We start from the raw sequence: 27,001 nt of genomic DNA, 5'->3' as shown, positions 1-27,001 counted from the left end.
GGTCGTGAGGGCAAGTAGGCCCCGCCCCTTGGCGCATGCGCAGGGACAACTTGTCAAAAGGCATCTTGGGAGATGAAGTCCTGACTATCCTCAGCTTTGGGAAGATAGGCCGCCAGAGGCGCAGGGGATGCTGGGAGGTTTTGAGTGATGCAGGATGGGAAAGGTAGTTGACTCTTTCTGCAGTAGGCGTTTGCTCTTTCAAGGAGGTAGTATTTCCGGGTTCGGCCGCGACACTTACACAAATCCCATTACAGTTCTCGGGGCAGTTGCTGGTTGGGATAGCTTGGGACGATTTTCCTGACTTTCTTAATGGGCGACGGCGAAACATTTCTAGGATGGCCACGTTAATAGCCTTTAGCCTGGGTTGGTCATTTTGCACGTTCTGGCGTTCATGTCTGCAGTATACGCGTCGTCATCCTGGGTGTGACCCGTGAGCTCTTGGAGGTCAGGCACTGAATCTGGATCCGTCGGGTGCTAGGGGCATAGCACAAACCCACTTCTAATTTGGTTCTTAATGAAAGTCCGTGGAGGGGCGCCTGGGTGGCTCAGTCGGTTAAGCCTGGGACTTAAGCTCAGGTCATGATCTCACAGTTGGTGGGTTCCAGCCCCACGTGGGGCTCTGTGCTGACAGCTCAAGAGCCTGGACCCTGCTTTGATTCCCTCTCTCTCTCTCTCTCTCTTTCTCCCTCTCTCCCCCCACTCCCTCCTCTCTCCCTCTCCCCCCCTCCTTCCCTCGCATTCTGTCCTTCTGTGTCTCTCAAATATAAAAGTTAAAAAAATTTTTTTAAATAAATGTTTGTGGAAAGGATTCTAAGAGTTGCTATTCTACCAGATGTTGGTGCCAAGGAGCTAGCGTCAGCTGCCTAAGTTGGCTGCGGTCCCTGGGCTGCAGGGAAGGGGGCAGGGTGAAGGGTTGTTAGCGTGATTCTGTGACCTACTCAGAAACCCAATGCTCCCTCCTTCAAAGCCACTCGGTTTCTGTGGTTTTGGATGTTTTTGCTGCACAGGAAGCACGGTCAGAATAGCAGCTTTGTCAGAAACTACCTTTCTGTCCACTAGCGTGTGCAACTGAATTCTAATGCGTCAAATAGGACTTTCCATTTGTTTTCCAAGTTGCATTCAGTGGCTCCTGCATTCCTTCCTTTCTTCCTTTCATGCACTATAACCAGGGAGCATTTTGAGAGACTGGTTCTTACCCCTAGAAAATAAAGCATCCAGGGTTAAAACCCCCCAGAGAAAGCAGTTGGAAATAAGATCTGGGGATCCAATTCCAAATTACACATTAATCATTCAGTTAAGCTGCAGATGGAGTCTAATATTTGCAAGCCAAGTGCTGAAGTGCATTTTTCCTTAGTGTCTTGGCTCCGTTACCACCTCAGATGAGGCAACTGTCGCGTATTTGCTATCGAGTGTTCTGCATCTTCATAGGACTAGTGACATTTCAGTTGTAAAAACTATGGATTTGTGTGGATGGGAATTTTTTCAAACCCATCTGGACTTTTGGAACAGCACTGACATCCAATGGCTGCTCAAAGTAATGCAGAGTGGGAATCTTTCAATTAAAAAAAAAATCTTGTCAGAAGGGAATGAAAGAATAGTTCCTTTAGATCAACCTAAAAACAGACCACTGGATTACAGAGGAAAGATCACAGGTATTGAAACTAATTCTGGCTTGGGGCACCTGGGTGACTCGGTTGGTTGAGTGTCTTGACTTCAGCTCAGGTCATGATCTCATAGTTTGTGGGTTGGTGGGTTCCAGCCTTACATAGGGTTTTGCACTTCAGACTCTCTCTGTCCCTCTGGATTACAGTAAAGCTACCTATCATTCTGTTAACTTCAGCAAGTTACTATTCCTTGAATTAATTTCACCACTGGTAAAGATGGAGATAATATCTGTATCAGAGGACCATAATTACAGTTCTTCACACAGTCTTCTCATAGTAGGCCTTTTGTAAATGTTTTATTTCATTCGAGGTGAATAAAATCAGAGTGGCAAAAAAGATGAACATTAATCTCAGGGTCCTTTTTCAGAGAAATTGCTAGAAGGCAACAAAACGAGGCAGAAAATGTGCTTCACTGAGACATCTGCAGGTTAACACCTTGTGTCTTGTCTTCCAGTTTCATTCTTCAGGACTACTATAGTTGTTTGTGTTTTGTACCACAGAAATAACCAGACCCTGAAAATCCAAATGTGACCACTACTTTGCCCTGCTTTTAATGGATTTACATTCTATTCAGGGAAGCATAATTTTCAGGATAATTAAGTGAATGAAGACAGCAAAATGAATTGGGTGCTGGTTAATTGATAGAAGTTTTATGAAGGAAACTGCTTTTGTGGTCCCCAGCTTCACCTGCACACACTTGCGCGCACACACACACACACACACACACACACACAGCAGGTTTTCTGATGCATAGCCACAGTGGGATATCCACACTGGAGGAAAAACACAAGTGCACATCTGCCCCTCCTATGAATTCAAGATGAATCCTGGAGCGTAGTAGGTGCTCAATTTTTTTCAAAGTTAATTTTGAATCTTTAGTACCCTGTCAGATGCACTAACAGAACTGAAACCCTACTACCCATCTTTCTATGTCCCATTTATAGAACCCTAACTAAAAAAAAAAAAGAAAAAAAAAAGAAAACCTCACCAAATCAAAAGAGAGGAAGTTCTATGCAAATACAGGAACCAAAAAGGGTTATAGAGGCTGCCTCACACTGTCTCATTCAGTTCCTCTGCGGTCCTCTCAGCACATGCCAAAACAGTTTCCTCACACCGCGTGGGACCAGCACATCTTGGGTGTGTGACAATGGAAGAGTTGGGTGAGTGAAGACCTTCCCGGAGGGGACGCTGAAGGGATGAAGACTTGGCTACCATCTCTGTGCAGTGGGGTGTCCTTCTAGCCAGGGGGAGGGTGCCGCTGGAAGATTTTTGTTTCTACTTCCTTGACCTCAGCCCAACCAAGAGTGAAGGATTGTTTTGGGGAACTATGGGCTCACTGCTTCAGTGGCACAAAGAGGCAGAAGGTTTGGTACTTAGCAGAGTAAACCACACACAAATACTTTTGGACTGAGTTGTTTTTGAGACTGTCATTTTATTATGAGTATTTGCCCCTTGGGGGCTATTGGAGGTCATAGGGTGGTCACGCAGTTGGCACCTGCAGAGATATGATTTAGGAAGGAAAAAAAAAAAGGGAGAGGAATAGAGGGTGTTGGTGAGGAGAAGAAATGGAATAGAAGAACAAGAATGAGGCATCTGTAAAAGTTGGAGAAAGCCCAGGGTGGATTCATTTGTTGCATGGTTTAGTATTAAATCAAGGAGAATTAGCACCATAATGCCAGTGATTCTGTTGCTAAGCTCTTTATTATCATTCAGAATTTCTCTGAAATTCTGAAGGAACAGATTACTATGGCCTGCAAATATGATACTCTTCCCCTTCAAACAATTAAAACCAGCAGTGAAACAATTGGCCACATGGCTCAGAGAGATCCCTGACTTCAAATCTTTGGAGTAATGGGAGCTTTGTCATTCTTGGGATTCATTCCTTATCCTCGGCTGACTTTTGTTGCTGGAATCCTTCCTAACACTGAGTCACTAACCTTTACTCAATCTCCAAGCTGTATTAATTCCATAGTGTTCTGGGTTTTTGTATGTCTGGGGTATGTCAAAAGTATGAACAACAACAACAAAAAACATATCTTGCATATTGTTGTTTTGTTGTTAATTATTTGGAGTGTTAGTTATTTGGAATGTAATTTGAGAGCCAGAGGAGCAGAGAAAAGAAGAAAGGCAAATTATAGGAGGAAAGAGATATTAATGAAGATGGAAAGGTGGTATTTAATAAAAGCAAAACTATTTTGCTGATTGTAGATCATGTTTTGGACTTGGAGTAGAATCCACATTCTTATTCTGTGTGAGGATTGGGGAAGTTCACATTTCTGACTAATTTCAAATTCCAGTTCGCTAGAATCTAGCCCTTCTTTCTTATTTTAGCAACACCCAATGGCTTTCATGCAGGTAGTTCAAAGAGGAACTAGTAGTAGTCAGTGAGTTAAGCTAAAATGACGTTTTTACATGTATTAATCATGTTAGTGTCTGAAGCAACTCTTTGAAATAGGTATTATCCACATTTTATTTCCAATGAGAAAACTAAGAAAAATGATAAACTTGTTCAGTACTGCTCTCAGGAACCCCTAACACCAAAGCTGATTAAGCTACAAGGTGTTCTTCTATTGGTTTTTTAAATGTTTATTTATGTTTGAGAGAGAGAGAGAGAGAAAGAGCGCAAGCCAGGGAAAGGCAGAGAGAGAGAGGGAGAGAGAATCCCAAGCAGACTCCATGCTGTTGGCACAGAACCTAATGCAGGGCTCAAACCCACGAACTGTGAAATCATGACCTGAGCCAAAATGAAGAATAGGACGCTCAACCAACTGAGCCACTCAGGCGCCCCTGTCCCATTTTAGAAGTGTGTTGTTTCAGGTGCTCCAGCCAATAGAACGACCCAGATACTTAAAAAATTAAAAATTAGATTTGGACAGTTTTACGCTAGTTGAGCAGGATGAATGGTAGAGAAAACTGGTCCAGAAATGGAGAAAGTACCAAGCTGCCTGGAAGGTGACAGGTCAGCAAAGGCAGGCAGATACTTCCTTTTTTGCAGCACTTCCTCCCAGGTGGCTAGTTTGCAGCCAGCAGATTTTACCTAAACTTTCATTACTCAGGGAGGCTGGCTAACGGGGAGCCAGGAGCGGACTCTGGCTCTGAATGAAAGCATCACAATCCACTGAGATGCCCCAAGAAAACGCAGTTTACTCCTTTCATGTTAACGTTGACACGATTTGATTTCCGCAGATGAAGGGCAAGAGAGGACTGTGGAGTTTTCGGTCTAATACCGGCCGCCACCCCTCGTAACCCGGCATTTGTCATACTGAAATTAGTCATCTTTAAATTACGGAATCTGGCAGAAGGCAAGATGATTTTGGGTGTTGGTGCGATGTGTACTCAAAGGAAACAGGAAGAGAAAGGCCTGTTAACTCATGACCCATCAGGGAGAGTTTCACTAACTTGGTTTGTTGGTGCTTCTCAGGGTAGAGGTAAGGTTTCTTCTCTGGGTCATGGAGGGTCTCCCCTCCCCCCTAGTCTTTATTGTAAGTGCTTTTTTGTTTTGAATCCAAGAAGATCTATGACTTTTGGTTGGAGTGAAGCTTAGAAAATAGAAAAGGCAGGCGGCTATGTCTTAATAGAGGGGCACAGAATAAAAATTTGGAACTCAGAAGTTTGGCATTCAATCTGGCTAGTAAGGTTATGAGAAAAAAAGTTTTACTTTCTCTTTCTACTTTAGTTTTTTTTTTTGTTCCTCTAAAAAAATCTTTTATTATGAGGAATTTTAAAATATATAAAAGTAAAGAAAAAATTTAATGAAATCTAGCATACTCATCAACCAGCTTAAACAATCATCAGCTCTTGGCTAATCTTATTTCATTAATACATCCATCCATTCCTCTCACTTCTTATTATTTTATTTAAAAAAATTTTTTTAATGTTCATTTATTTTTGAGAGAGAGAGAAAGTGTGCTCATGGTAGGGAGGGGCAGAGGGAGAGAGAGGCAGAGAATCTGAAGCAGGCTCCTTGCTGTGAGCTCAAAGCCCCATGTGCCTGATGTCAGGCTTGAACTCAAGAACTGTGAGATCATGACCTGAGCCAAAGTCTGATGTTTACCCGACTGAGCAACCCAGGCACTCCACTCCTAGATTACTTTAAAGTGATATCAGATATTATATTCATGTCATTGGTAAATAATTCACCATTAATCTCTAAAATAAATATATCCATATACAAATAACCATAATAGCATCATTACTCACAAAATTCGTAATAGTTCCCTAACACCATGAAACACCTAAAATGTTAACAGAAGTTACTTACTGTTATCAAATATCCTTTATACACCTAAAATAAGGTTACAGTGCTTACTTAAAGTATTGAATATTCAGTGTTCAATGTCCCTCATTGTTTCTTTTTTATTTATTTAAGTTCATACATTGAAATTCATTGTGTTTCTTAAATTTTTTAATTTCTCAATTTCCCCTCCATGTCTTTCTTTCCACTGCAGTTTATTTTTTGAAGGGTAGTTTGCCTTGAAGAGTTTAACTCAGTTTGCTTATCTCTAAAATGGTGCATAAACTTAAAAAAAATTTTTGAGATGGGTGATTAAGAAAGATCTGTAGAAAATTTCATTTGTAATAAATTACTAGATCTTTTCTTTTTTTAAATTCCAGTTAGTTAACAGAGTGTAAGATTAGTTTCAGGTGTACCGTATAGTGATTCAACGCTTACATCACTGGGGCTCATCACAACAGGTGCACTCCTCAATCCTCTTCACCTATTTCACCCACCCCCACCCCACCTCCTCTCTGATAATCATCAGGTTCTCTATAGGTAAGAATCTGGTTCTTGGTTTTCCTCTGCCGCCCCTGCCCCATCCCCATGATCATTTGTTTTGTTTCTTAAATGCCACATACTCGTGAAGTCATATGGTATTTGTCTTTCTCTGACTGACTTATTTCACTTAGCGTGATACTCTAGCTCCATCCACATCTTTGCAAATGGCAAGATTTCCTTTTTTATGGTGGAGTAATATTCCATTGTGTGTATGTGTGTATATATATATTTTGCTGGTTTGCTGCTTGCTTCTATACACACACACACTATATATATATATATATCCCATGGTGTGTGTGTGTGTATGTGTACATATATATATATACATACACACATATACATATACATACCACATCTTCTTTATCCATTCATCAGTTGATGGACTTTCGGGCAGAAATGACTAAATCTTTTCTTATGCCATTAAGAAATACCCATCTCCCCCGACATCTGAAATAAAAGAAAATCTGTTTTATTAATGACCTGTAAAGTTCATTTCCCTCATCCGAGGACTTCAGAACTAGCCAGATCCATAGAAATAGTATAATCCACTGTTTTGCGAACTTTAAGAAAACATGACCTGTGGTAAGAAATCCACCAGGGATCCACTAATGGATTGCAACCCACAATTTGAAAAAAACTTGAAATAGAATTACTTCATTATGCAGGTGAGGAAACGACTTTGGAGTAGTCATGCCAAGATGGCCCCGAGAATCCATGTGAGGATGGGGACTGGAATTTTTTTTTAATGTTTTGTTTATTTCTGAGAGAGAGAAACAGTGTGAGCAAGGGAGTGTCAGAGAGAGAGGGAGACACAGAATCTGAAACAGGCTCCAGGCTATGAGCTAGCTGTCAGCACAGAGCCCGACACGGGGCTCAAACCCACGAACTGTGTGATGACCTGAGCCGAAGTTGGACACTTAACTGACTGAGCCACCCAGGTGCCCAGGGGGACTGGAATTTTTGACTTGAAGTTAGTGCAGGGGCTGGGATCAGATAGTCCAGAATCAGTCAGACAAGATCTATGTCAGTAGCAATAGAGACAAGTTATTTGTCCCTTTCATGATCTACAAAGTTAGGACAATAGTATCACCTGCCTTAAAGCATTAGGATGACTAAATGAAATATATACATTCCTGAGCATAGTGCCTATAATGTGTTAATTTGTATTATTATTATTAATTTCATCCTAACAGAAAAGTGATAGTGTGCTACTTGTAACGTGCATTGGTTTTCCTTAAGAAAACTACAAGAGAGGCAACAAGTATTAGGATTGCAACATCTTGCTTGATTTTGCAATACCTGTTTCCTCTCTGATCCCTTTTTCCCCCCTATACCCTAAAAAACAGAATACTTCTACTTGGTTTTGACAATTTTGTCATGTGCTTGGGATGTAAGAAAAAAAACCAATCAGGGTTAAAAATAAGTGTTACTGTCTGGTATATTTCTTTTTTTTAAGTTTATTTTGTTTATTTTTTGAGAGAGAGTGCACACACAAGTGGGGGAGGGGCAGAGAGAAGGAGAGACAGAATTCTAAGCAGGCTTCGCACCATCAGCGCAGAGCCTGATGTGGGGCTTGAACTCACCAACCGTGAGATCATGACCTGAGCTGAGATCAAGAGTAGGACACTTATCCATCTGCATCACCCAGTCTCCCCACTGTCTTGGTATATTTAGAAAAAAAAAAGTAATATAGTTACTTCCATTTTCTGATAGGAAAAACTTATAAGATATACTTTTTTCTTATTGGAGAGGTTTGTGGGCAATCCACCCAAAGTGAATTATAAGAATTAATATGCTGCATTATAAGAAGTCCAATTCTTGAGTGATACTATGAAATTGAATGCAACCATAGAAATAAATCATAGCATGTGGAGACATTAAACATCTTCTGGTAGAATAGACCACATTCTTGAAGTAAAATAAGGAATAAGAGAAAATATTTGAAAATAGCCTTAACCCAGGAGAAGAAGGAGATGAATAGAGGCACAGTGGGGATATTTAAGGGGGAAAATTATCCCAGAAATCTTCCACATTCTGTATTATGATTCTCTTGTATCTTATAATATAGATGCCTTATTGGAGGAACTGGAACGCTCCACTCTCCAGGACAGTGATGAATCCTCCAACCCAGCTCCTCTTTCCCTGGATCAGCATTCCAGAAAGGAGAATGACCTTGCTGAGACTTCAGGGGTCCTTTCTGCTCAGAGTGATACAAGTCCCTTGCCGGTAACTTTTCATTTATTGGAGTACCTTTTTTTTTTTTTAATTTTTTTTAAATTTATTTCTAGGAGAGAGAGAGACAGCGTGAGCAGGGGAGGGTCAGAGAGAGAGGGAGACGCAGACTCTGAAACAGGCTCCAGGCTCTGAGCTGGCAGTCAGCACAGAGCCCGACGCGGGGCTCGAACCCACGAACTGCGAGATCATGACCTAAGCGAAAGTCGGTCGCTTAACCGACTAAGCCACTCAGGCTCCCCTGGAGTACCTTTAACATAAGTGTTGGAGTACATTTCTGAAAATTAGTTGTATCTTACATAAAATGATATGAAGGGAGAATCATGTCCAAGAAAAGGGAAGAAGAACCCCTCAATGATAACTTAAAGGTGTTTGTTTTTGGAAAGGAGAAGAATTGAGAAAATCATTATGGAAGAATAAGCCTTTGAGAATTAAATTGTCTTCTAGTGAGGGCATGGTAACAGAGTCTTCCCTAATTTACTTGGAAAATTCTGATATTGTTGTCTGGGCATCAGAGATGCATATTGTGGTTTGGCTGGAATTGGCACTCTGGAAGACCAGGGATTACCTGGGCAAGGCCAAGTGGGAGCTCAGACAAGTCTTTTCAGAGTGACCTTCTAGGGCCACAACTTCCAGGTCTTATTTTCTGTTGAATGTATTGGGAAATTCAATTATTAGCATACCTAGAGATGATGACACTCTCGGGGACCAACAGAAACAAACTAAACTCATAAGAGATGGTATTTTTAAAAAAATCCAGAAATCCAGTTTATCAGTGTCTGGTTAGAATTAAAACCATCAACTAGAATAGATACTAGTATTTGCTGATATATATATATATATATTCCCTTCCTATATGTAAGTCTACATGAATCTATATTATAAGTAAGAGGTTGCTTGATGAGAATGGAATTAGTGTAGAAGAGGAATTAAGTAGTTTTCATATGTGGTGTTTTGAACTATGATATTCTGATTCGTCCTTGTACACTTGGTATGAAATCATCGGGTACACAGACCTGAAATGTGAGTCTGTGGTTCCTTCCCCCTTTAATTGTTCTTCCCTCCAACTATATACATACAGTTTTAAGGATGAACATTTATTTCTCTGCCAGAGAACTACTGTCTCTTTTCCTCAATGCAAGATCATAGCCATAGGCTCCTAACTGGTCTGCTACCCTTGCCCCCAACATTCTATTTCAGAGTAGCAGCGAGTGATCTCATAAAACTTAAATCATATGATGTCATTCCTTTATTCAGAACCCCATAGTGAATTTCCATCTTCATTTGAAGTAAAAGCCACCGTCTTTACACTGACCTTAGTGGGGTGATTATATGCCTTGGTTTACTTGGACAAGCCCTGAGTTTATGCTTGTTTTCCTGACATCCTATTATTGCCTTTGGCATTTACCCTAGTTCTTCCATATTTTATGAAGTTTTCTTATTAGTGATTACGCTAAAGTAAACCAGCATGGGTTCATAGACCTCCATTTGGCTCTTCTGACTTCTTCCAATGCCTCATCATCTAGTAGCATGAAAATACATTCAGTGAACAGAGTTCGAACTGTATTATGGCTGAATCCTAAAGATGGCTAATGATAACTCCTCTCTCTTTCCCTGATCCTGTTCAGATAAATCCTAACTGGCAAGCACCTTTTCAGGGATAATATGTGGCGTGCCGGATGTTAAAAATAAAAGCTTAGGCACACTCAGGGACAGCTAACTCCTCTGGTCATTGGTGGCAGGAAAACTTTGGAAGCTTTTTCCCCAGCTGGCCATACGGTATACCACCACTAATGCTCATGAGAAGCGCGGAGCCTCCTCAGGGTCTGAAAAAAAATATGGGAAACTGTGGCTTAATGTTATACACATTACGTTTAAGGAAATAGAGGCTAAGCATTCTTGCCACTGAGGGTAGTGTATTCTAAATGTTCCCTTTAAAACAGCTCTGTCCTTAATGGTCTACGTAAGGCTATACCTATTTGTTTTATTATTTGGCAATGCTTTTATTTTTGCAACAGATGTTTTTAGCAGCATTTGGCTCAAAACAAAGCCAAATCCAGAATTACATGTTTAATTTTCTCAAGGAATTGATGATGAATGTGTAATTTGCACAAAATATTTGCCAACATTTCCTGTCCACCCCGGCATCAAGTAGAAATATTACTGCCCCTTAGAATACAGGAAGACAGAGCTATGGGGAAGAAACATCAGGATCTACTTCATAAGTTGCTAATGTAAGAAGGATGTGCTTGGTGTACAGCTGAAGTAGGTGTGTTTACAGGTCACGGTGAAGCACACCTTTACATCTGGAACAAACGACGCTTCTCAGCTGGATTTTTCATTATCAGTTTCAAGGTTTCTTGTTCTTGTAACTAAAGTAAATGTGATGATTGAATTGACTCCATTCGTAAACCATCAAATAATGTCAATTTTGTGTCTGTGCCACCAGAAACCTCAATTAGAAAATTTGTTCATTCCAAAATGCTTTGATTTTTTCCCCCTCCAGTTGAAAGGGTCAAAATTCAGTATTTGGAAGTTCATTCTTCTCTCGAAAATGAAACATCTGACATTGTTGATGCCATTGTAAATTTAGTGGAAAAGTGCAACATTGAAGACAAACTGGGTTTTTGTGTGTGTGATAATATGAATACAAATTTTGGTGGAGAACAGAATTGCGGTAGAAAAAAATGTTCATTCCATATTTAAAAACCTATGCAGCAGAAATGTGCTCGAATTGGTTGTGATATGCACAAAATTCCTGACCGCATCCAAACAATCTCCAGGATTCTACCAATCAAAATAGAAACTGCAAATGTCAAAATTTACAGATGTATATTTCCACAATCAGAATATTTATGTATCTAACTCATCTACAAAACTTTTGTGACAGAAGGTGATGTTGAATACGGAAGCAACATTTTGGCATGGCTGCATTCATTTTCTCTCTGTATTGCCTATCAATAAGATTTTAGAAGTGCCTGAGCCTCTGAAAATAACACTGTAAAGCAACTTAAATATAGGTTGCATTATGTGGAAAATCAGTCCAAAATATTTAATCGAATTATTCAGTGAATGTAGCATGAAAATTCAGCTTTTGAGGCTTTCAGCAAGTTGCAATTATGTAAAACAAAGCTTGCAAAAAGGAAGGAGCTCAAATTTCTCTCTACAAAAGCTGGGGAGGAATTGAACAAGTTAACAGATGAGAGCTCAAATGGTTTAATTACCTAATTTGAAAATTGTGCTTTGGAAAAATCTTGTCTTTGATAACGTTTCTAATTTTAATTGGATAAATTCATATTCTCCACCAGACTGGGATGAAATTGTGAAGGTCTATGATTTTGCAGTATCTACATTTGGCAAAATGTTAAAAAGAATCACGAATAGAGACGACTTAAGAGCTCTGTCTTGTAAAAATATTATTGAAGAAAGGTGCTTGGATGGAGGTAGAAATACAGCACCTGTGAAAATACTGGGGCAGAAATATTTATACATTTTAATATGAGAAACAATTGAGAATATCCTCCATTTAGCAGAATTTGCCCTGAATTTATGGGCTAATCAGCATCCATAGTGGGAATATTTTCTCAATTAAAAATATTATGGTCTACAGAGAAGCATCAGTTAAAAGTGTCAACAACTTCAAAATACATTAACCATAAAGTGCAGCTCCTTAACTAGTTTGCAATACTAAAAAAATATGGAAATAATAATATCATATTTTATAAAATTTTTTCATTAGTTTATTTATTTTGAGAGAGAGAGAGAGAGAGAGAGAGCAGTGGAAGGGCCGAGAGAGAGGGAGAAAGAATCCCAAGCAGGCTTCACTCTGTCAGCAGAGAGCACGATGCCCGATGTGGGGCTTGAACTCACGAACCTTGAGATCATGACCTCCTGAGCCAAAATCAAAAGTAGGGCATTTAACCAATTGAGCGATGCAGGTGCCCCAATAAGATCATAAGATCATATTTTAAAAAGAGACATCTTTCAGAAAAATTTCCACATCACAGTGTTAGAGACAATGATGGGTAGGTAACCAATTAAGGTATATGAATCTATATCAAGAATAATTACTTACTGTGCTATTTAAAAATGTTCAAATAATCAATGTAAAAGTTGTTTTTAAAAAATTAATGTTTAGGGGCACCTGGATGGCTCAGTCGGTTAAGCGTCTGACTTCAGCTCAGGTCATGATCTCACGGTTCGTGGGTTCAAGCCCTGCGTTGGGCTCTGTGCTGACAGCTGAGAACCTGGAGCCTGTTTCAGATTCTGTGTCTCCCTCTCTCTGACCCTCCCCTGCTCAAGCTGTCTCTCTCTCTCAAAAATAAACAAAACATTAAAAAAATAAAAAATAAATAAAAAGTAAAAAAATTAATGTTTAGAGACACCTGGTTGGCTCAGTCAGTTAAGTAACTGACTCTTGATTTCAGCTCAAGTCATGATCTCACAGTTTGTGAAACAGTGCAGAGCCTGCTTGGGATTCTTTCTCTCCCTCTCTCTCTTCCCCTCCCCCATTTGTGCTCTCTCTCAAAATAAATAAACATTTAAAAAAATTACTGTTTATAGTTGTGTGTCATCTAAAAATGTTCTAGAGAATTTTATTTTTTTAAGTTTATTTATTTTGAGAGAGAGAGGCAGAGAAAAAAGGAGAGAGAGAATCCCAAACAGACTTCATGCTGTGAGTGCAGAGCCCAATGCGGGGCTCGAACTCATGAACCGTGAGACAATGACCTGAGCCAAAATCAAAAGTCAGACACTTAACTGACTCAGCCACCCAGGCGCCCCTAGAGAATTTTATTTCGAAAGTAAGTTTTCAAGAGAATTATTTGGTAGGTCCATCAATACAATAAAACCGAATTTGGGGTCAAGAAATACGTATTTTAAAAGTTGGATAGTGTCAATTATTTTTGGTACGCACCCCTCTTTCGCTTTTAAGAACATCCCAGTTGGAACCATAGATTATATAGTCACCCTACCTGCTTGATCTGGTCCCCATCTTACCAGTTCACTGTGCGGCCACTCTGGCCTCCTTTCTGTTGCACAGATGCTCCTGGGTGCTGGCTGCCTGGCCATGTTCCCCCTGGTCTGCTTACTTCCCTTACCTTCTGTGAGCCGTCACTCAAGTGGTGCCTTCTCAGCGAGTCCTTCCCTGATCGATAGATACATTTTTCATTGCCATCTCTTCCCCATTTCTCATGTCCCGCCCCCCAATTAGATACATCTTACCGAATTTATTCTTTTTTCCCATTAATTGGTTTATTATCTGCTTCTCAGCACCATAATGTCAGAGGCAGCGGAGACAGTTTTTGTTTGTTCATTTCATTTTGTTTTTTTCATCGCCGCATCCCTGGCCCCGGCACATGACAGGCGCCCAATAAATATTTGCTCAATACATAAACGAGTTGCTGGTCAACTACCATTTAGAGACGCACATTTTTTTTTTTTTTGTATGTTAAAGTTAGTCATGTTATAGTCCCCCCTAGACAACATCCTAAGTAAAGGAAATGCTCTGATTCATTTTGTTGGTTTTATGTTTTCTATCTGAGTACCACCAACTTCTCTGTTTTCAGTGCTTTTAGGGCACGGAGGGGGGTGCTGTTAATTTGTTCACATGCTGGGTGTTCTGCTTTGAATTTGGCCTTATGCTATGGGATGTCTGGTACTGCTCTGCCTTGTGAAGGAAGATGTCAGAGATATGCTAGTTATCAGTCCTATTTAGAAGCTAACAACACCCCCTAATTCTGGGTGCAGACGAGTGACAACATTCTCGCAGCAGAAACTCATTCTTTGCTCTTCTCTGTCTCTTAATATTTCTTAGGTGCAGCTCGTGTATACTACCCATATCCTGGAGCCCAATGTCTACAGGTATGTTTTTAATTCACCATTTTAAAATATTAAAGGTATAAGATGATTGTTATCAACCTGGGTCTGGACAACAATTTGCTGTGCATGTGTTTATTGTTAGAACTGCGGCTACTTCCCTCTTTCCTTTTTTTTTTTTAAACTTTTTAATGTTTTTATTTATTTCTGAGAGAGAGACAGCGTGAGCAGGGGAGGGTCAGAGGGAGAGGGAGACACAGAATCCAAAACAGGCTCCAGGCTCTGAGCTAGCCATCAGCACAGAGCCCGACGCGGGGCTCGAACCCACGAACCGTGAGATCATGACCTGAGCCGAAGTGGGACGCTCAACCGACGAAGCCCCCCAGGCGCCCCTCACTTGGCAGTTTCTTAACGTGCCTGCCTTCTTAATGGGCCGTCCAGGCTGGTGGGCTCCGCTATTTTCTTCACCACCTGCAAAGGTGTAAATCCTTCGAGTCACCACACATATTTTGGCAGGGCTACTCCAAATATCATGGTCCAGTTCACGGAAGAGGAAACACCTATAAAAGTTTCAGCAAGATGCCAACAAAACCAGAGCTAAGATCAGGTCCACGTAAGACTAGAGGGTCTCCACAGCAGACTGATGAATATACACTTGTAATGAATCTGTACTTCTTCTTTCTATATTTGTTTGAGATTTATTTAGCTGGGGGCAGGTGGGGGTGGGGGGAGAGGTAGGTGAGGTGGAAGGAGGGTGGATTTCCTTTTTAACCCACTGAACCACCCAGGCACTCTGTGGATTTCCTTTTTAAAACATTACATATTGAAACAGATCCACTTACTAAATCATTTCAACTCACCAAAGCAGAATCAACAGTCTGAGAAAATAAAAAAGGCTGTTTTTCTTCTTCTCTCTTCAGGTACTGCTTGCACTTTGAAAAAATCAGACAGCTTTCTGGGAAACAAATGGGAGGACCTCACAAATTAAAAGGGAAACGAGATAGCAAAGGCTCACGCTTGGTAGAGTACCACAGCATACCTTATTTGGTTCTAGAAGTGCAGCCAACAGTGCACACCCATGATGCCAAATAAGGGAAGGACCTGTGTTACCATGAAGTCTTTGTATAACTTCCCACCTGAACACACTTTCTACTTTGATGGGAGTAAGGCCAATTTATATTAATATAATTGCCAGATCCTTCCAGTTCCAGGAGACTGCCTGCTGGGTATGTCCCCTAGACCACCCTATCCCTCCTCCTTCTTGTAAAAAAAAAAAAAAAAAAAAAAAAAAAATCAAAACAAGCAAAGCAACAATGAAACAGTGCCTGGCACAAATAGGCTTTCAGTAAATATTTGCTTATTAAAATCTAGGAGACCAGGACTTCAATAGAAATATTAATGAACACGGGAACATAGAACAGAAAAGCCAGCACAACCAACAGTCATTTTCCCGTGTATCTGGCATTGTGATCAATTGGTGGCGTGCCAATGGAGAAGTCTCCCATATTTCTCCCCTCAGATCCATTTCTTTCTCTTGCCCTGCTCTGTATTCCTGGGGGTGCTGACCCCTGTCGGTTGAGTTTTCCAGGCTCCAGGATCAGTTGGCTTTCACTGGAGGGCGAAAGGGATGTTGGGATCAGCAGCTACACATCCTTTCTGGCTTCAGCTGGAGCAAGACAGGTCTACTATGGTTCCAGCTTGTACCTTGGCCCCTGGCTCTTAGTAACTTTGCTTCCTCCTTTCCTCTGTGGCCTAATGGCTTTCTGCTGTGGCTAATCTCTGAGTTACCTCAATATCTTCTGTTTGCTTCTTTAGTTATCCCATCACCTGTGTAATCAAATTTCTGGATTAAATTCCTTTGGCTTATTCCCAGTGTGTTTGTATTTTCCTGAGGGGGCCTTGACTGATACATTTCCCCAAGTACTGAATGATACTTGCCGTGTCGATCTATGTGGGAGACTGATATGAAATCCAGGTGGCCTAGTAAATAAGCGATAGCCTGATACAGATCCCTACGGCTGGCATAACTTGGAGCAGATAAGGCTTACAGCTGTAGACAGAGCATGAGACTCAGAAACTAGATCCCTGCATTCTGCTTCCACCGTTTCCTCTGGTTTGCTTAAAAGAACTGAACTCTGCCTTCAACCTTGAGACTGTGTTCAATACTAGTGGTGAGTGAAGCGATGTAATAATATTTCAATTGTAGCAATATGAGGGATATTTAGACATGTATAAACCAACAAAAATAATTTTGGTAAGAATAAGGAGAAAAAATTTCATAAAAACATTGCAGAGGAATGGATAGGGAAAAATTCCAGTGAATGAAACCCCTTGCATGAGGAATCTGTATTCTTTAACACACGTCTCTTCTGGGGCGCCTGGGTGGTTCAGTTGGTTAAGCATCCAACTCATGGTTTGTGAGTCTGAGCCCCACATCTACAATGACAACACAGATCCTGCTTGGGATCCTCTCCCTCTCTCTCTCAAAACAAACAAACAAACAAACAAACAAACATTTTTTTTAATGTTTTTTTTTTAATTTATTTCTAGGAGAGAGAGAGAGTGTGAGCAGGGGAGGGTCAGAGAGAGAGGGAGTCACAGACCGAAACAGGCTCCAGGCTCCGAGCTGGCAGTCAGCACAGAGCCCGACGCGGGGCTCGAACCCACGAACCGCGAGATCATGACCTAAGCGAAAAGTCGGACGCTCAACCGACTAAGCCACACAGGCGCCCCAAACAAACAAACATTTTAAAACAAACACCACACATCTTGTATTTGTATGTTATTAAAACCTCTAACTCAGGAATTAAACTGTTGCTCATAACACAGCAAAGCACTTTTACCATCTTCGAGAAGTGAGGGGACCAATCAAAGAAGCTCTCATTTTGAGGCTCCTCTCATTTTAGAAGCACTTCCTGTAGTGATGGGATCACCCACCCTTTTGACCTCTCCATTCTTATTTAGAATATTATATTGTTGACCCAGTCACTATTAAGGTATCACAACAAAGGCCTGTTTCTCTTTCCATGCCGCACCAGGAGTCTTGCTAAAAACTGGTAGGAAGTGTTTTGGATAAGCACCAAGGTGCCCCAACTGTGAGAGGGACAGGTTTTTAGGATTATATACACTGTACTAGAAGCTACATTTATTTATTCTACCCTGGGAAACAGGGCAGAGAATGTGTGGACAGCCTGGCTGCCTTTTGTACCCAAGACACACGCCTGTGGCAGCATAACTAAGGGGTTATGACCCAAAAGTGTCCTGAAGATGAGGTCCTTTGCACTCCCTTGGAAGGCTCTAAGGATTGAATCAAGCTCTTGTGTCCTTGACCATTTTTGTTTCTCAATTAAAAAAACAAAAAATTATGCCTGGCAGGAGGCCCTGTTGTATCTAAAAGACAAAATATTTTCTCTCCAGAAGGGAAGATAGCCACTTCCTCCTACATTTTTCTTACTGTTACATACTCAAATGCAAGTAGGTCACTAGTGGGACATATTGTGACCAAAAGACAGTCTTTTTTCCCTTAAGAGAGAAATGTTATCAATCATGTTATCAATCTTTCAAATTTTTTTTTTATAAATTTTTTTTTNAATTTTTTTTTTTTTTTTTTATTTTAACAGTTTATTGTCAAATTAGTTTCCAAGATCAGCATATTTTTATACAGCAGTAAACATTAAAATTTCCTTTTCTGAAACTTGCTTTTTCCTTTTAAACCTTAGCTCCTGTTTCTATTAGCTTGTCTTATTGATTTGCAGATTTTAAATATTTAAATATTATTTATGTTTCAAATATGTATATATGTTTAATGTTTTTTTGAGATTAGCTCTGTTATTTTGTTTTCTTTTTTGCTTTCACTTTAGAAGGCAAAGTGGCTTTTATGTAGCTTTTATGCCTTTCTTAGGAAAGCCTTCATTACCCCAAATTATAAAAAAAAAAATCCTCCATTTTCTTTTACTACTTTTATGTTTAAATGTATTTATGTCTTTAATTAATTTAAAACTTACTCATGTGTATAGTTTGTTAAAGATCTAAATTTATTGTTTCAAGTAGGTTGTCATGCATTTTGTTTCTGCTGATTTGAAATGCCACATTTACCAGATGCAAAGTTCTCATGGTTCAGGAGTTGTTTCTGGGCTCTGCGTCTGCTCCAGTCCTGTGATCTATTTGCTGATCTGTTTCTTTTGCAACATCACACACATTTTATTGTCACTTTAGGAGAGAGCACATCTATCAAGACAGGCCTTCCCTCTTCATCTCTTTTTCCAAAATTGTCTGGAATGTTCTAGCCCATGAATCTCAGCACCAGCTTATTAATGAACTTGAATTCATGTGGTTTTTCTTCACAGAAGTCTTACACAGTTCTTGTTAGAGTTGTTCTTTAATATTTTATATGTTTTTTGGTTGGTATTGTGAACATGTGCTTTTTTTCCCTCAGTGGATTTTCAAATTGGCTACCGCTGGTCTATAGGAAAGAAACTAATTATTTCACTGTATTCTTGTACCTAGTAACCATCCTGATATTTTCTATACATTCTAATAGTTGTCCAATCATTTATCTTACATTTTCCAGGTAAGTGATTATATCATCTATTTAAAAAAGAAAATAAAGTGGTGCCTGGGTGGCTCAGTCAGTTACGCATCCAACTTCAGCTCTGATCATGATCTCACTGTTCGTGAGTTGGAGCCCAATGTTGGGCTCTGTGCTGACAGCTCGGAGCCTGGAGCCTATGTCAGATTCTGTGTGTGTGTGTGTGTGTGTCTCTCTCTCTGCCCCTCCCCTCCTTGTGCTCTGTCTCTTTCTCTCTTTCTTTCTCAAAAATAAATAAACATTTAAAAATTTTTTAAATAAAAAAGAAAATAGGAATCAGAAGCCTTTGCCTTTTTCTTTCTAATATATACGTCTCTTATTTTTACTTTTGAATGCATTTGGTGGTGCAGTCTGGAATGATATCACAGACCAGCAGTGATGGTAGGATCCGTGTCTTCCTCTTCTCTTAATTAGAAATGTGTTTAGTATTTGACCATTAAATATGAGGTTCACTATAGATTTCTTATATTTTATCAGATTATGAAACTTCCTCGATATTCAACAACAGGAATGGTGGTAGAATTTATTGTCCACTGCTTTTCAATTGTCCATTGAAAAAAGTTTATATCAATAGGTTTATATTGATATAAACCTATCAATATGTTTATAAACCTTTTCTATTTTTTTGTATAATGTATTATATTAATCCTTTTTCTAATATTGAACCATAACACTATCTAGCCAAGATGTTTTTAGAACACATTTCTGCTGTTTTTATTAAACTGCCCCCCCCCCACACCCCATCCCACACACATGTACACACACACACTCTTCTCTCTTTGGTTCTAGTGTTGCATTTCTGTGATATTTATAGAACTTGGTGATTTTTCATATTTTTCTATGAACTTGAAAATTTACACAGTGCTCCCAAAAAACTAGTTTCTGTTTGTTTTCTCTTTCGGTAATTCATGGTTTTACTCCTTCTGTTTAGTTATTTTAGTTTTGGTGGAATGTTTTCTTTATTTTTGAGAGAGAGATAGAGACAGAATGAGCAGGGGAGGGTCAGGGAGAGAGGGAGACACAGAATCCGAAGACAGGCTCCAGGCTCTGAGCTAGCTATCAGCACAGAGCCTGATGCAGGGCTCGAACCCACGAACTGTGAGATCGTGACCTGAGCTGAAGTTGGACCCTTAACCGACTGAGCCACCCAGGCGCCCCTTTTTTTTTGAGATTGTTCAGTTGGGTATTTATTTATTGGTGTCTTGTCTTTCTTCTTTTTCTTTTTTTTTAAATTTTTTAATANGACCTAAGCAAAAGTCGGACGCTTAACCGACTAAGCCACCCAGGCACCCCAAGCCTTTCTTATTTTTCAATATTGTACTTGAGTCCATTATATTTTTTCCTTTAATTTTTAATTTTTAATTTTTTTAATTTGAGAGAGAGAGAGCATGATTGAGGGAGGAGGCAGAGAGAGAGAGAATCCCAAACAGCCTTCACACTCAGTACAGAGCATAGCGTTGGGCTCAATCTCACAACCCTGGGATCATGACCTGAGCTGAAATCAAAAGTTGGAAGCTCAACCGACTGAGGCACCCAGGTGCCCCTATATTTTTACCTTTTAATAACATACTGCTTTCGATTCTGAAAGATGTTTGTGGGGGCGCCTGGGTGGCTTAGTCGGTTAAGCGTCCGACTTTCGCTTAGGTCATGATCTCGCGGTTCGTGGGTTCGAGCCCCGCGTCGGGCTCTGTGCTGACTGCCAGCTCGGAGCCTGGAGCCAGTTTCTGAGTCTGTGACTCCCTGTCTCTCTGACCCTCCCCAGCTGACGCTGTCTCTCTCTCTCTCCTAGAAATAAATAAAAAACATTAAAAAAAGAAAAAAAAAAGAAAGATGTTTGTGTGTGTGCTTCCATTGCTATTTCTAGATAGGTTGAAAATTCAGTTTCTTTTCTTTCTACCTCACAAGAGTTATTTGGAAGTGCTTTCTTTTTTCTTAAGTGGGTCGATTTCTTATGATTAATTTGTACTTTCATTCAAGCAATAGAAGAATATGGCCTGTATGATTTACTTCTTAGAATTTATTGAGCCTTATTCTGTGCTCTTGTGCACTGTTACGTTTACTAACAATTGGGCAAGTATTTGAATAGACTGTATTCTGTTTCTCGGGTCCAAATTTTATTCATCAGTAATTTACTCTCAATTATATGGATGTGAAACCAACATTATGAACATTGTCTAAACTCGATCGGTGCTTTTTCTCTGTAAAGGACAGACAGTAAATAGTTTAGGCTTTGTGGACCGCAAGAACTCTGTTGGAACTATCCACCTGTGTAAGAAAGAAGCAGTCGACAGTATGTAAATGAACGGGCATGGTCAGATTTGGCCATTGGCCCTTAATGGGCTGATGCTTGCTCTTTATTCATACTTAGGTTTTGTCTTTCACCTGACAGTAAGTGAATGAAGGTGTAATAATTTATAATTTAAAAAAGAATGCTATGATCATAAAAAATATCATAATTTCGTCCATTATCTTCAAGCCCTTTTTAGAAGCTGCTTTGCACCTGACTGTTGGTGGAGACTCTCCTGCCAGCTCTATGTCCAGAGCATTTCTTCATGTACTTGAGAACAATGGTCAGTTTTTGAGATGACCAGAGGAAGACATGGAGACAAAATGCAGGGAGACCGTGTTGAGATTTTTTGCCCACTACCTACTTTTTAAATACTCTCTCTAGTTTTACTCACACTTAAGGGGTTAGTAGTTAAAACTGAGGTTTCTGGTATTTTATGTGGGGCTTCACATTTATCTGAGTGTTGAGGGGTTGGGATTTTTTTCTCTCTCCCTACAGTGAGGTCCAAGAGCCACAGAAAGCACCCCAACCTCCTAAAACCTCAGCAGCTGCCCAGCTGGACGAGCTCATGGCCCACCTGTGTGACATGCAGACCCAGGTGAGCACAGTTCTGGGTGCGTCTCTGTGGCCCTCAGCTTCACCATCCCCCTTCGGATCATTCAGTTGTCATTCATTTTCCCAGACTTAATTGAATTCAACAGTAAGCTCAACTTTGTGTTACGCATTATCCGAGCATAACAGGTACTATAATATGGGCTCTGATCTCAAGGAGTGTGAAACATGCTTGGTAAAGTGAAGCATAAGCCGGTGTAACATTTATAGAATAAAACACAGATGGGTTATCAAAATATATAAAGCAAACATTAGGAAGGTAGAAAGGTCAAGGAGATTTTATCAGAGGTGGAGATGGGGTGTGGGATGGACTCTGAAGAATGGGAAGAGTTTGGATGCAAAGAGATGAGAGAGGAGGCCCTTCCAGTCAGGTATGAACCCATGAGGGCACCGGCATCTGAGGCTGGATGGAATGTGGAAAGGCCATCAGAGATCTGCCTGAGTGGGACAGCGGAGGGCAAGCTGAGCAGAGCTAGGGAGAGCAGAGTGTGGCTCTGAAAGTAGGGAGGATGAGGAGTCCTGAGCCCCATACTGCGATAAAATCGGCCACTTTGTTCTGGTCTGTAGAGCATGAGCGGTGAGCTCACGTGGCCTGGAAGGGGATGAAAATCAGAGAAGTGGGCTCAAGAATTTATTAAGGGAAGGGGTGCCTGGGTGGCTCAGTTGGTTAACCGTCCGACTTCAGCTCAGGTCAAGATCTTGCAGTTTGTGAGTTGGAGCCCTGCGGCAGGCTCTGTGCTGATAGTTCAGAGCCTGGAGCCTGCTTCAGATTCTGTGTCTCCTTCTCTCTCTGCCCCTCCCCCATTCATGCTCTGTCTCTGTTTCTCAAAAATAAACAAACATTTAAAAAAATCTAAGAATTCACTAAGGGAAATACCATCTAGAATTCTTTATTTATATTTTTGATTCTTATTTATTTTTGAAAGAGAGAGAAAGAGAGCTAGCATGAATGGGGGAGGGGCAGGGAGAGAAGAGACACAATCCCAAGCAGGCTCCATGCTGTCAGCACAGAGCCTAACATGGGGCTCGAGCTTCAGAACCGAGAGATCATGACCTGATCCGAAATCAAGGAGTTGGATTCTTAACTGACTGAGCCACCCAGACACCCCTCATCTAGAATTCTTAAAGTAGAGAATCCAACCACTCTAAATTGGTTGGAAGTTTTGATATGCACACATGAAGATACTAAGAATTTCAAGGCAGTATACAAAAAGGTGTGTGACTGGGGAGGTCAGGAAACTTATCTTTGTGGCTCACCTTTGGACTCCCAGTGCCCACACAGTTCCTGACACATCACAAGAACAAATGAATAAACATCAGACATAAATTTTCTTCAATCCCTGGGTACATTCAAAGCTGGGTACATTCCTCAGTGCCCTGTAGATCTGAAAGTGCTAGGACAAAAAAAAAAATCTACATTACGAGTTTTAATTATGTTGTATTTTCTAATTGACTTAGCACGCGTCATGGTTTATTTACATTTAAGAAATATCTGCTCATTTTGTGAAGAGGCCATACATTCACGTTGTGCAAAAATCAAAGGTGGAAAAGTTTGCAGTGAACTATTTCCATATCAGCCCTGTTTCCAGACATCCAGTTCTGCCCCTGTTTCCTACATACTCATTCTGGAAGCTTGTTCTACCAAGCAAATAGACATGGGTGTGAATAGATAGATATGGACGGATATGTATATGCATACAAAATTGTGGGTTTTTTTACCTACTTAATAGGGATGGCCCTCTTGGGCCTTTCAGATGTTAACCTTTTGAATGCTAATCTCTTCAACATTAAGTAACATTCTATAATAGAGGGAGGAAATCTGTCAGATGATAAGTTTCTTGAAGGGAAATGAGCATTTGGGATTAGTGAGATAATGTGAAGTTATTCCTGGCAGTACAAATAGGATACGTAGAGGCCTGAAGGCAGACAGTAACAAATCATATATATTCAGGAGACTGCAGGGAGCTTGGCTGGCCTTAAACAATGGAGGCTTTCAGTGAGTAATGAAAGATGAGATTGGAAAAGGTAAAGTGAGGGCAGTGGATGGGAGGCTTTGAATGTATGTCTAGTGGGTGCAATTGTGATGCCATGGAGGCTGTAGAGAATGCACCTGTTTCCTGATCAGGAAGTATTAGGTAGATGGTTGGAGTAGCCCAGTCAGAAAGGAGTTGAGAGAGACAGAATCAGGACATGAAGTGATGAAGGACGAGCTGGGCATCTTTTTTTGTAATTTGAGGCTTTTCCTTTGAACGGATTATAATAATTGTCTTGGGGTTTTGCTTAAATAAATCCAGTCCATCAGCAAGTTTCATATGACAGCTTCTCACCACCTTCTCCTTGAACACTGGACCAAGTCATTTTTTCTGGTTTGAACTATTAACAATAGCCTCCCTCCTAGCTGCTGCCTCTAATTCCACTCATGCTTGTCTACACGTAAGCCCTCACTCAGCTACCACGGGGATCCTGTAGATCAGATTCTTTCACTCTCGTGCTTGAACCCCTCCAGAGGCTCCATCATCCTTGGGATAAAACCCGAGTTTACCACGAGGGCTCCGCGTGATCTTTGCCTCTCTGTCCATCATCCTCTGCTGCCACACTTACTCTTACTCCCTCTGCTCCAGCTCCTCTGACCTTCTGACTTTTCTCCTAACAGTTCTTCAGCTCTGGGCCTGCCTGCCTTCTGGAATGCTTTTCCCATGAATATCAATATTTCTGGGCCCTTCAGTACATCATGAAATATCTGTGCAAATGTCACCTCCTTAGACAGTCTTCTCTGATCACCTTCATCTAAATCAATTCTCTCTCACCATCCCACCCTCTGTTACTTCTCTCTTGGCATAGAACTTATGTCTTATCCCTACCTGATGTTACATCATATACTTATTCCATTGTTTATTGTCTATCACCCAGAGAATGTAAACTCCATGAGGGCAGAGTCTCGGTTGCCTTGGGCATTGCTCTATACCAAGAGCCCGGAGCTGTGATGAACACAAACTAGATGCTCAAAAAAACATTGCAGAATGAATGGGTAAAAAGAAGATATGATTAATTGTTGACCCGTGGTCATTACAGGAGTGAGGAAAGGTGTCATCTTCGTACACCGATTTCCCGTGGTCAGAAAAGATTTACAAATGAGGGAAGATTATTCATATTTCACCCGGCCTCTGGAGTTTAGGATTCAAGGGAGAGGAAAGCATTTGTATTGGTGTTACAGTGTTGACTCTTCCAGTGCTGGGGAGAGAGGTTAGGTACAGAAGAAAGGATCAGTCAGTAGAGGTGAGCTTTCAGGGTCATGCAAAGATGCCAATGAAGGGGAAATATACGTGACACTGATGCTTTTTGCGATTCTTTCCCTGGTGCCAGGTTGCAGCGAAAGCAGATGCCAGCAAGAAGCACTTAGCAAACAAGCAGGATCAGAAAGCCTCGCTGGACTCAATGCTGGGGGGGCTGGAACAGGACTTGCAGGACCTTGGAATTGCCACTGTGCCCAAGGGCCACTGTGCTTCCTGTCAGAAACCGATTGCTGGAAAGGTGGGATGGGCCAAGATGTTGGTTCTACAGCCATCCGTCTGTGTGTATGTCTGTCTCTGCCTCATCAAGGATGCTCTATCGCCTTCTATTCTAGGACATATTAGTAATAGTTAACAACTACCCATTAGTACAGTGCTCCAGGCACTGAGTTAAATGCTTTGCAACTATCTCCTCATTTAACGGTCACATCAGCCCTTCAAAGGACACTCTATTACTGTTCCTTTGTAAAGATGAGGGAACCAAGGCTCTGGGATGTTAACTGGCATGTCCAAGGTTTAGAAAGAGAAAAGCGGTAAGATTTGAAGCCTGGGAGAGCCTGACTCCAGCGTGTGACTCTTAGCCACTTGTCTGTCCTGGGAGGGATTCTCCCCGTTCCCTCTGTCCCGACTTTCCCAATCAAGTTGACTGACTATGATTTCTGCTGACTCAGCTCCAAATCATGGCCACAGACTCCTGCTCTGTATCATGCGTCACCAAGATCCACAGCAAAAAGGACTTTAAGACCTGAGGCGGGCGGGCTCGGGGCGGGAATGAGATGAGATGTTGAGACCAGAGGAAGGAAAACCGTCATTTGGCCTTTTCCTCTTCCGGGGAGACCTTCCAGGCGGGGTAGTTATCCCTGCCTGTCACTGCTGTGTTTGATTTTGGTTCCCCCCACTCTCTGGAGCAGTGTAGCCGCAATGAACACTTAAGAGACTTTTATCTGCACGATTCGCCAGGAAACTGGGCACCCTTGACTCTTCCTAAGGCAGGGACAACAGACCCCGTAGACAAGACCTGGGTCTAGGCCTCCATGTTGTGTAACCCCAGGGGGCGCCGTCTACACGGAATACTGTGTGGAAAGTGCTGCCCAGAGCTGTGCCACCGTAGACCCTCGGGCACCCAGCTGCAGTGGCGCCCAACTTCATTTCCTCCGCAGGCGATCCACGCTCTAGGGCAAGCGTGGCACCCGGAGCACTTCGTCTGCACTCACTGCAAAGAGGAGATTGGCTCCAGCCCCTTCTTCGAGCGCAGTGGCTTGGCCTACTGCCCCAAGGACTACCACCACCTCTTTTCCCCGCGCTGCGCTTACTGCGCGGCTCCCATCCTGGACGTAAGTGATCCCCCTTCTCCTGCGGGGCTCAGGGTTGATGGCGCTGCTGCGTTCCGACGGCTCTGTGTCTTCCTTTTCCAGAAAGTTCTGACGGCAATGAACCAGACCTGGCATCCGGAGCACTTCTTCTGCTCTCACTGCGGAGAGGTGTTCGGTGAAGAAGGTATAGCTAACTCTTCCTTGGTCCCCTGTGGCCGTCCTGGTTCCGGCCACTGGCAGCCTCTTACCCATTTCAGTACTCGACGCCGTCCCTCCCCATGTTTTCCCGGCATTTATAAATGTTGTTAAATTTTTTTTTTTAACTTTTTAAATGTTTATTTATGTTTGAAAGAGAGAGAGACAGAGTGTGAGCAAAAGGGCAGAGAGAGGGAGGCACTGAGCCTGATACCGGGGCTCGAAC

At 41.4% G+C, this 27,001-nt stretch overlaps 2 protein-coding genes across 3 annotated transcripts in view; one reads left to right on the top strand and one right to left on the bottom strand.

Annotated features, from left to right (window-relative positions):
• ZFP91 (ZFP91 zinc finger protein, atypical E3 ubiquitin ligase) overlaps positions 1-64 on the bottom strand; it is a 45,397-nt gene extending 45,333 nt beyond the window's left edge. Inside the window, exon 1 of the mRNA XM_077748812.1 lies at positions 26-64. Coding sequence (XP_077604938.1) covers positions 26-64 — 39 coding nt within the window. The remainder of the gene's footprint in view (positions 1-25) is intronic.
• A 13-nt stretch (positions 65-77) lies between these two features.
• LPXN (leupaxin) overlaps positions 78-27,001 on the top strand; it is a 39,184-nt gene continuing 12,260 nt past the window's right edge. Inside the window, exons 1-7 of one of the 2 annotated variants that reach the window (XM_077748726.1) lie at positions 78-163; positions 8,510-8,667; positions 14,489-14,535; positions 21,864-21,963; positions 25,341-25,508; positions 26,428-26,601; positions 26,683-26,764. In XM_077748726.1, the coding sequence (XP_077604852.1) occupies positions 148-163; positions 8,510-8,667; positions 14,489-14,535; positions 21,864-21,963; positions 25,341-25,508; positions 26,428-26,601; positions 26,683-26,764 (745 nt within the window). In that variant the 5' untranslated portion in view covers positions 78-147. Of the gene's footprint in view, positions 164-2,677; positions 2,825-8,509; positions 8,668-14,488; positions 14,536-21,863; positions 21,964-25,340; positions 25,509-26,427; positions 26,602-26,682; positions 26,765-27,001 lie in introns of those variants that run through there. The other variant, XM_077748727.1, reaches the window with a different exon arrangement.

This window comes from Crocuta crocuta, unplaced genomic scaffold, assembly GCF_008692635.1.
Source record: "Crocuta crocuta isolate KB4526 unplaced genomic scaffold, BGI_CrCroc_1.0 scaffold323, whole genome shotgun sequence".
In the NCBI taxonomy this organism is placed as follows: Eukaryota; Metazoa; Chordata; class Mammalia; order Carnivora; family Hyaenidae; genus Crocuta; species Crocuta crocuta.
This window is presented reverse-complemented; position numbering and strand designations above follow the sequence as displayed.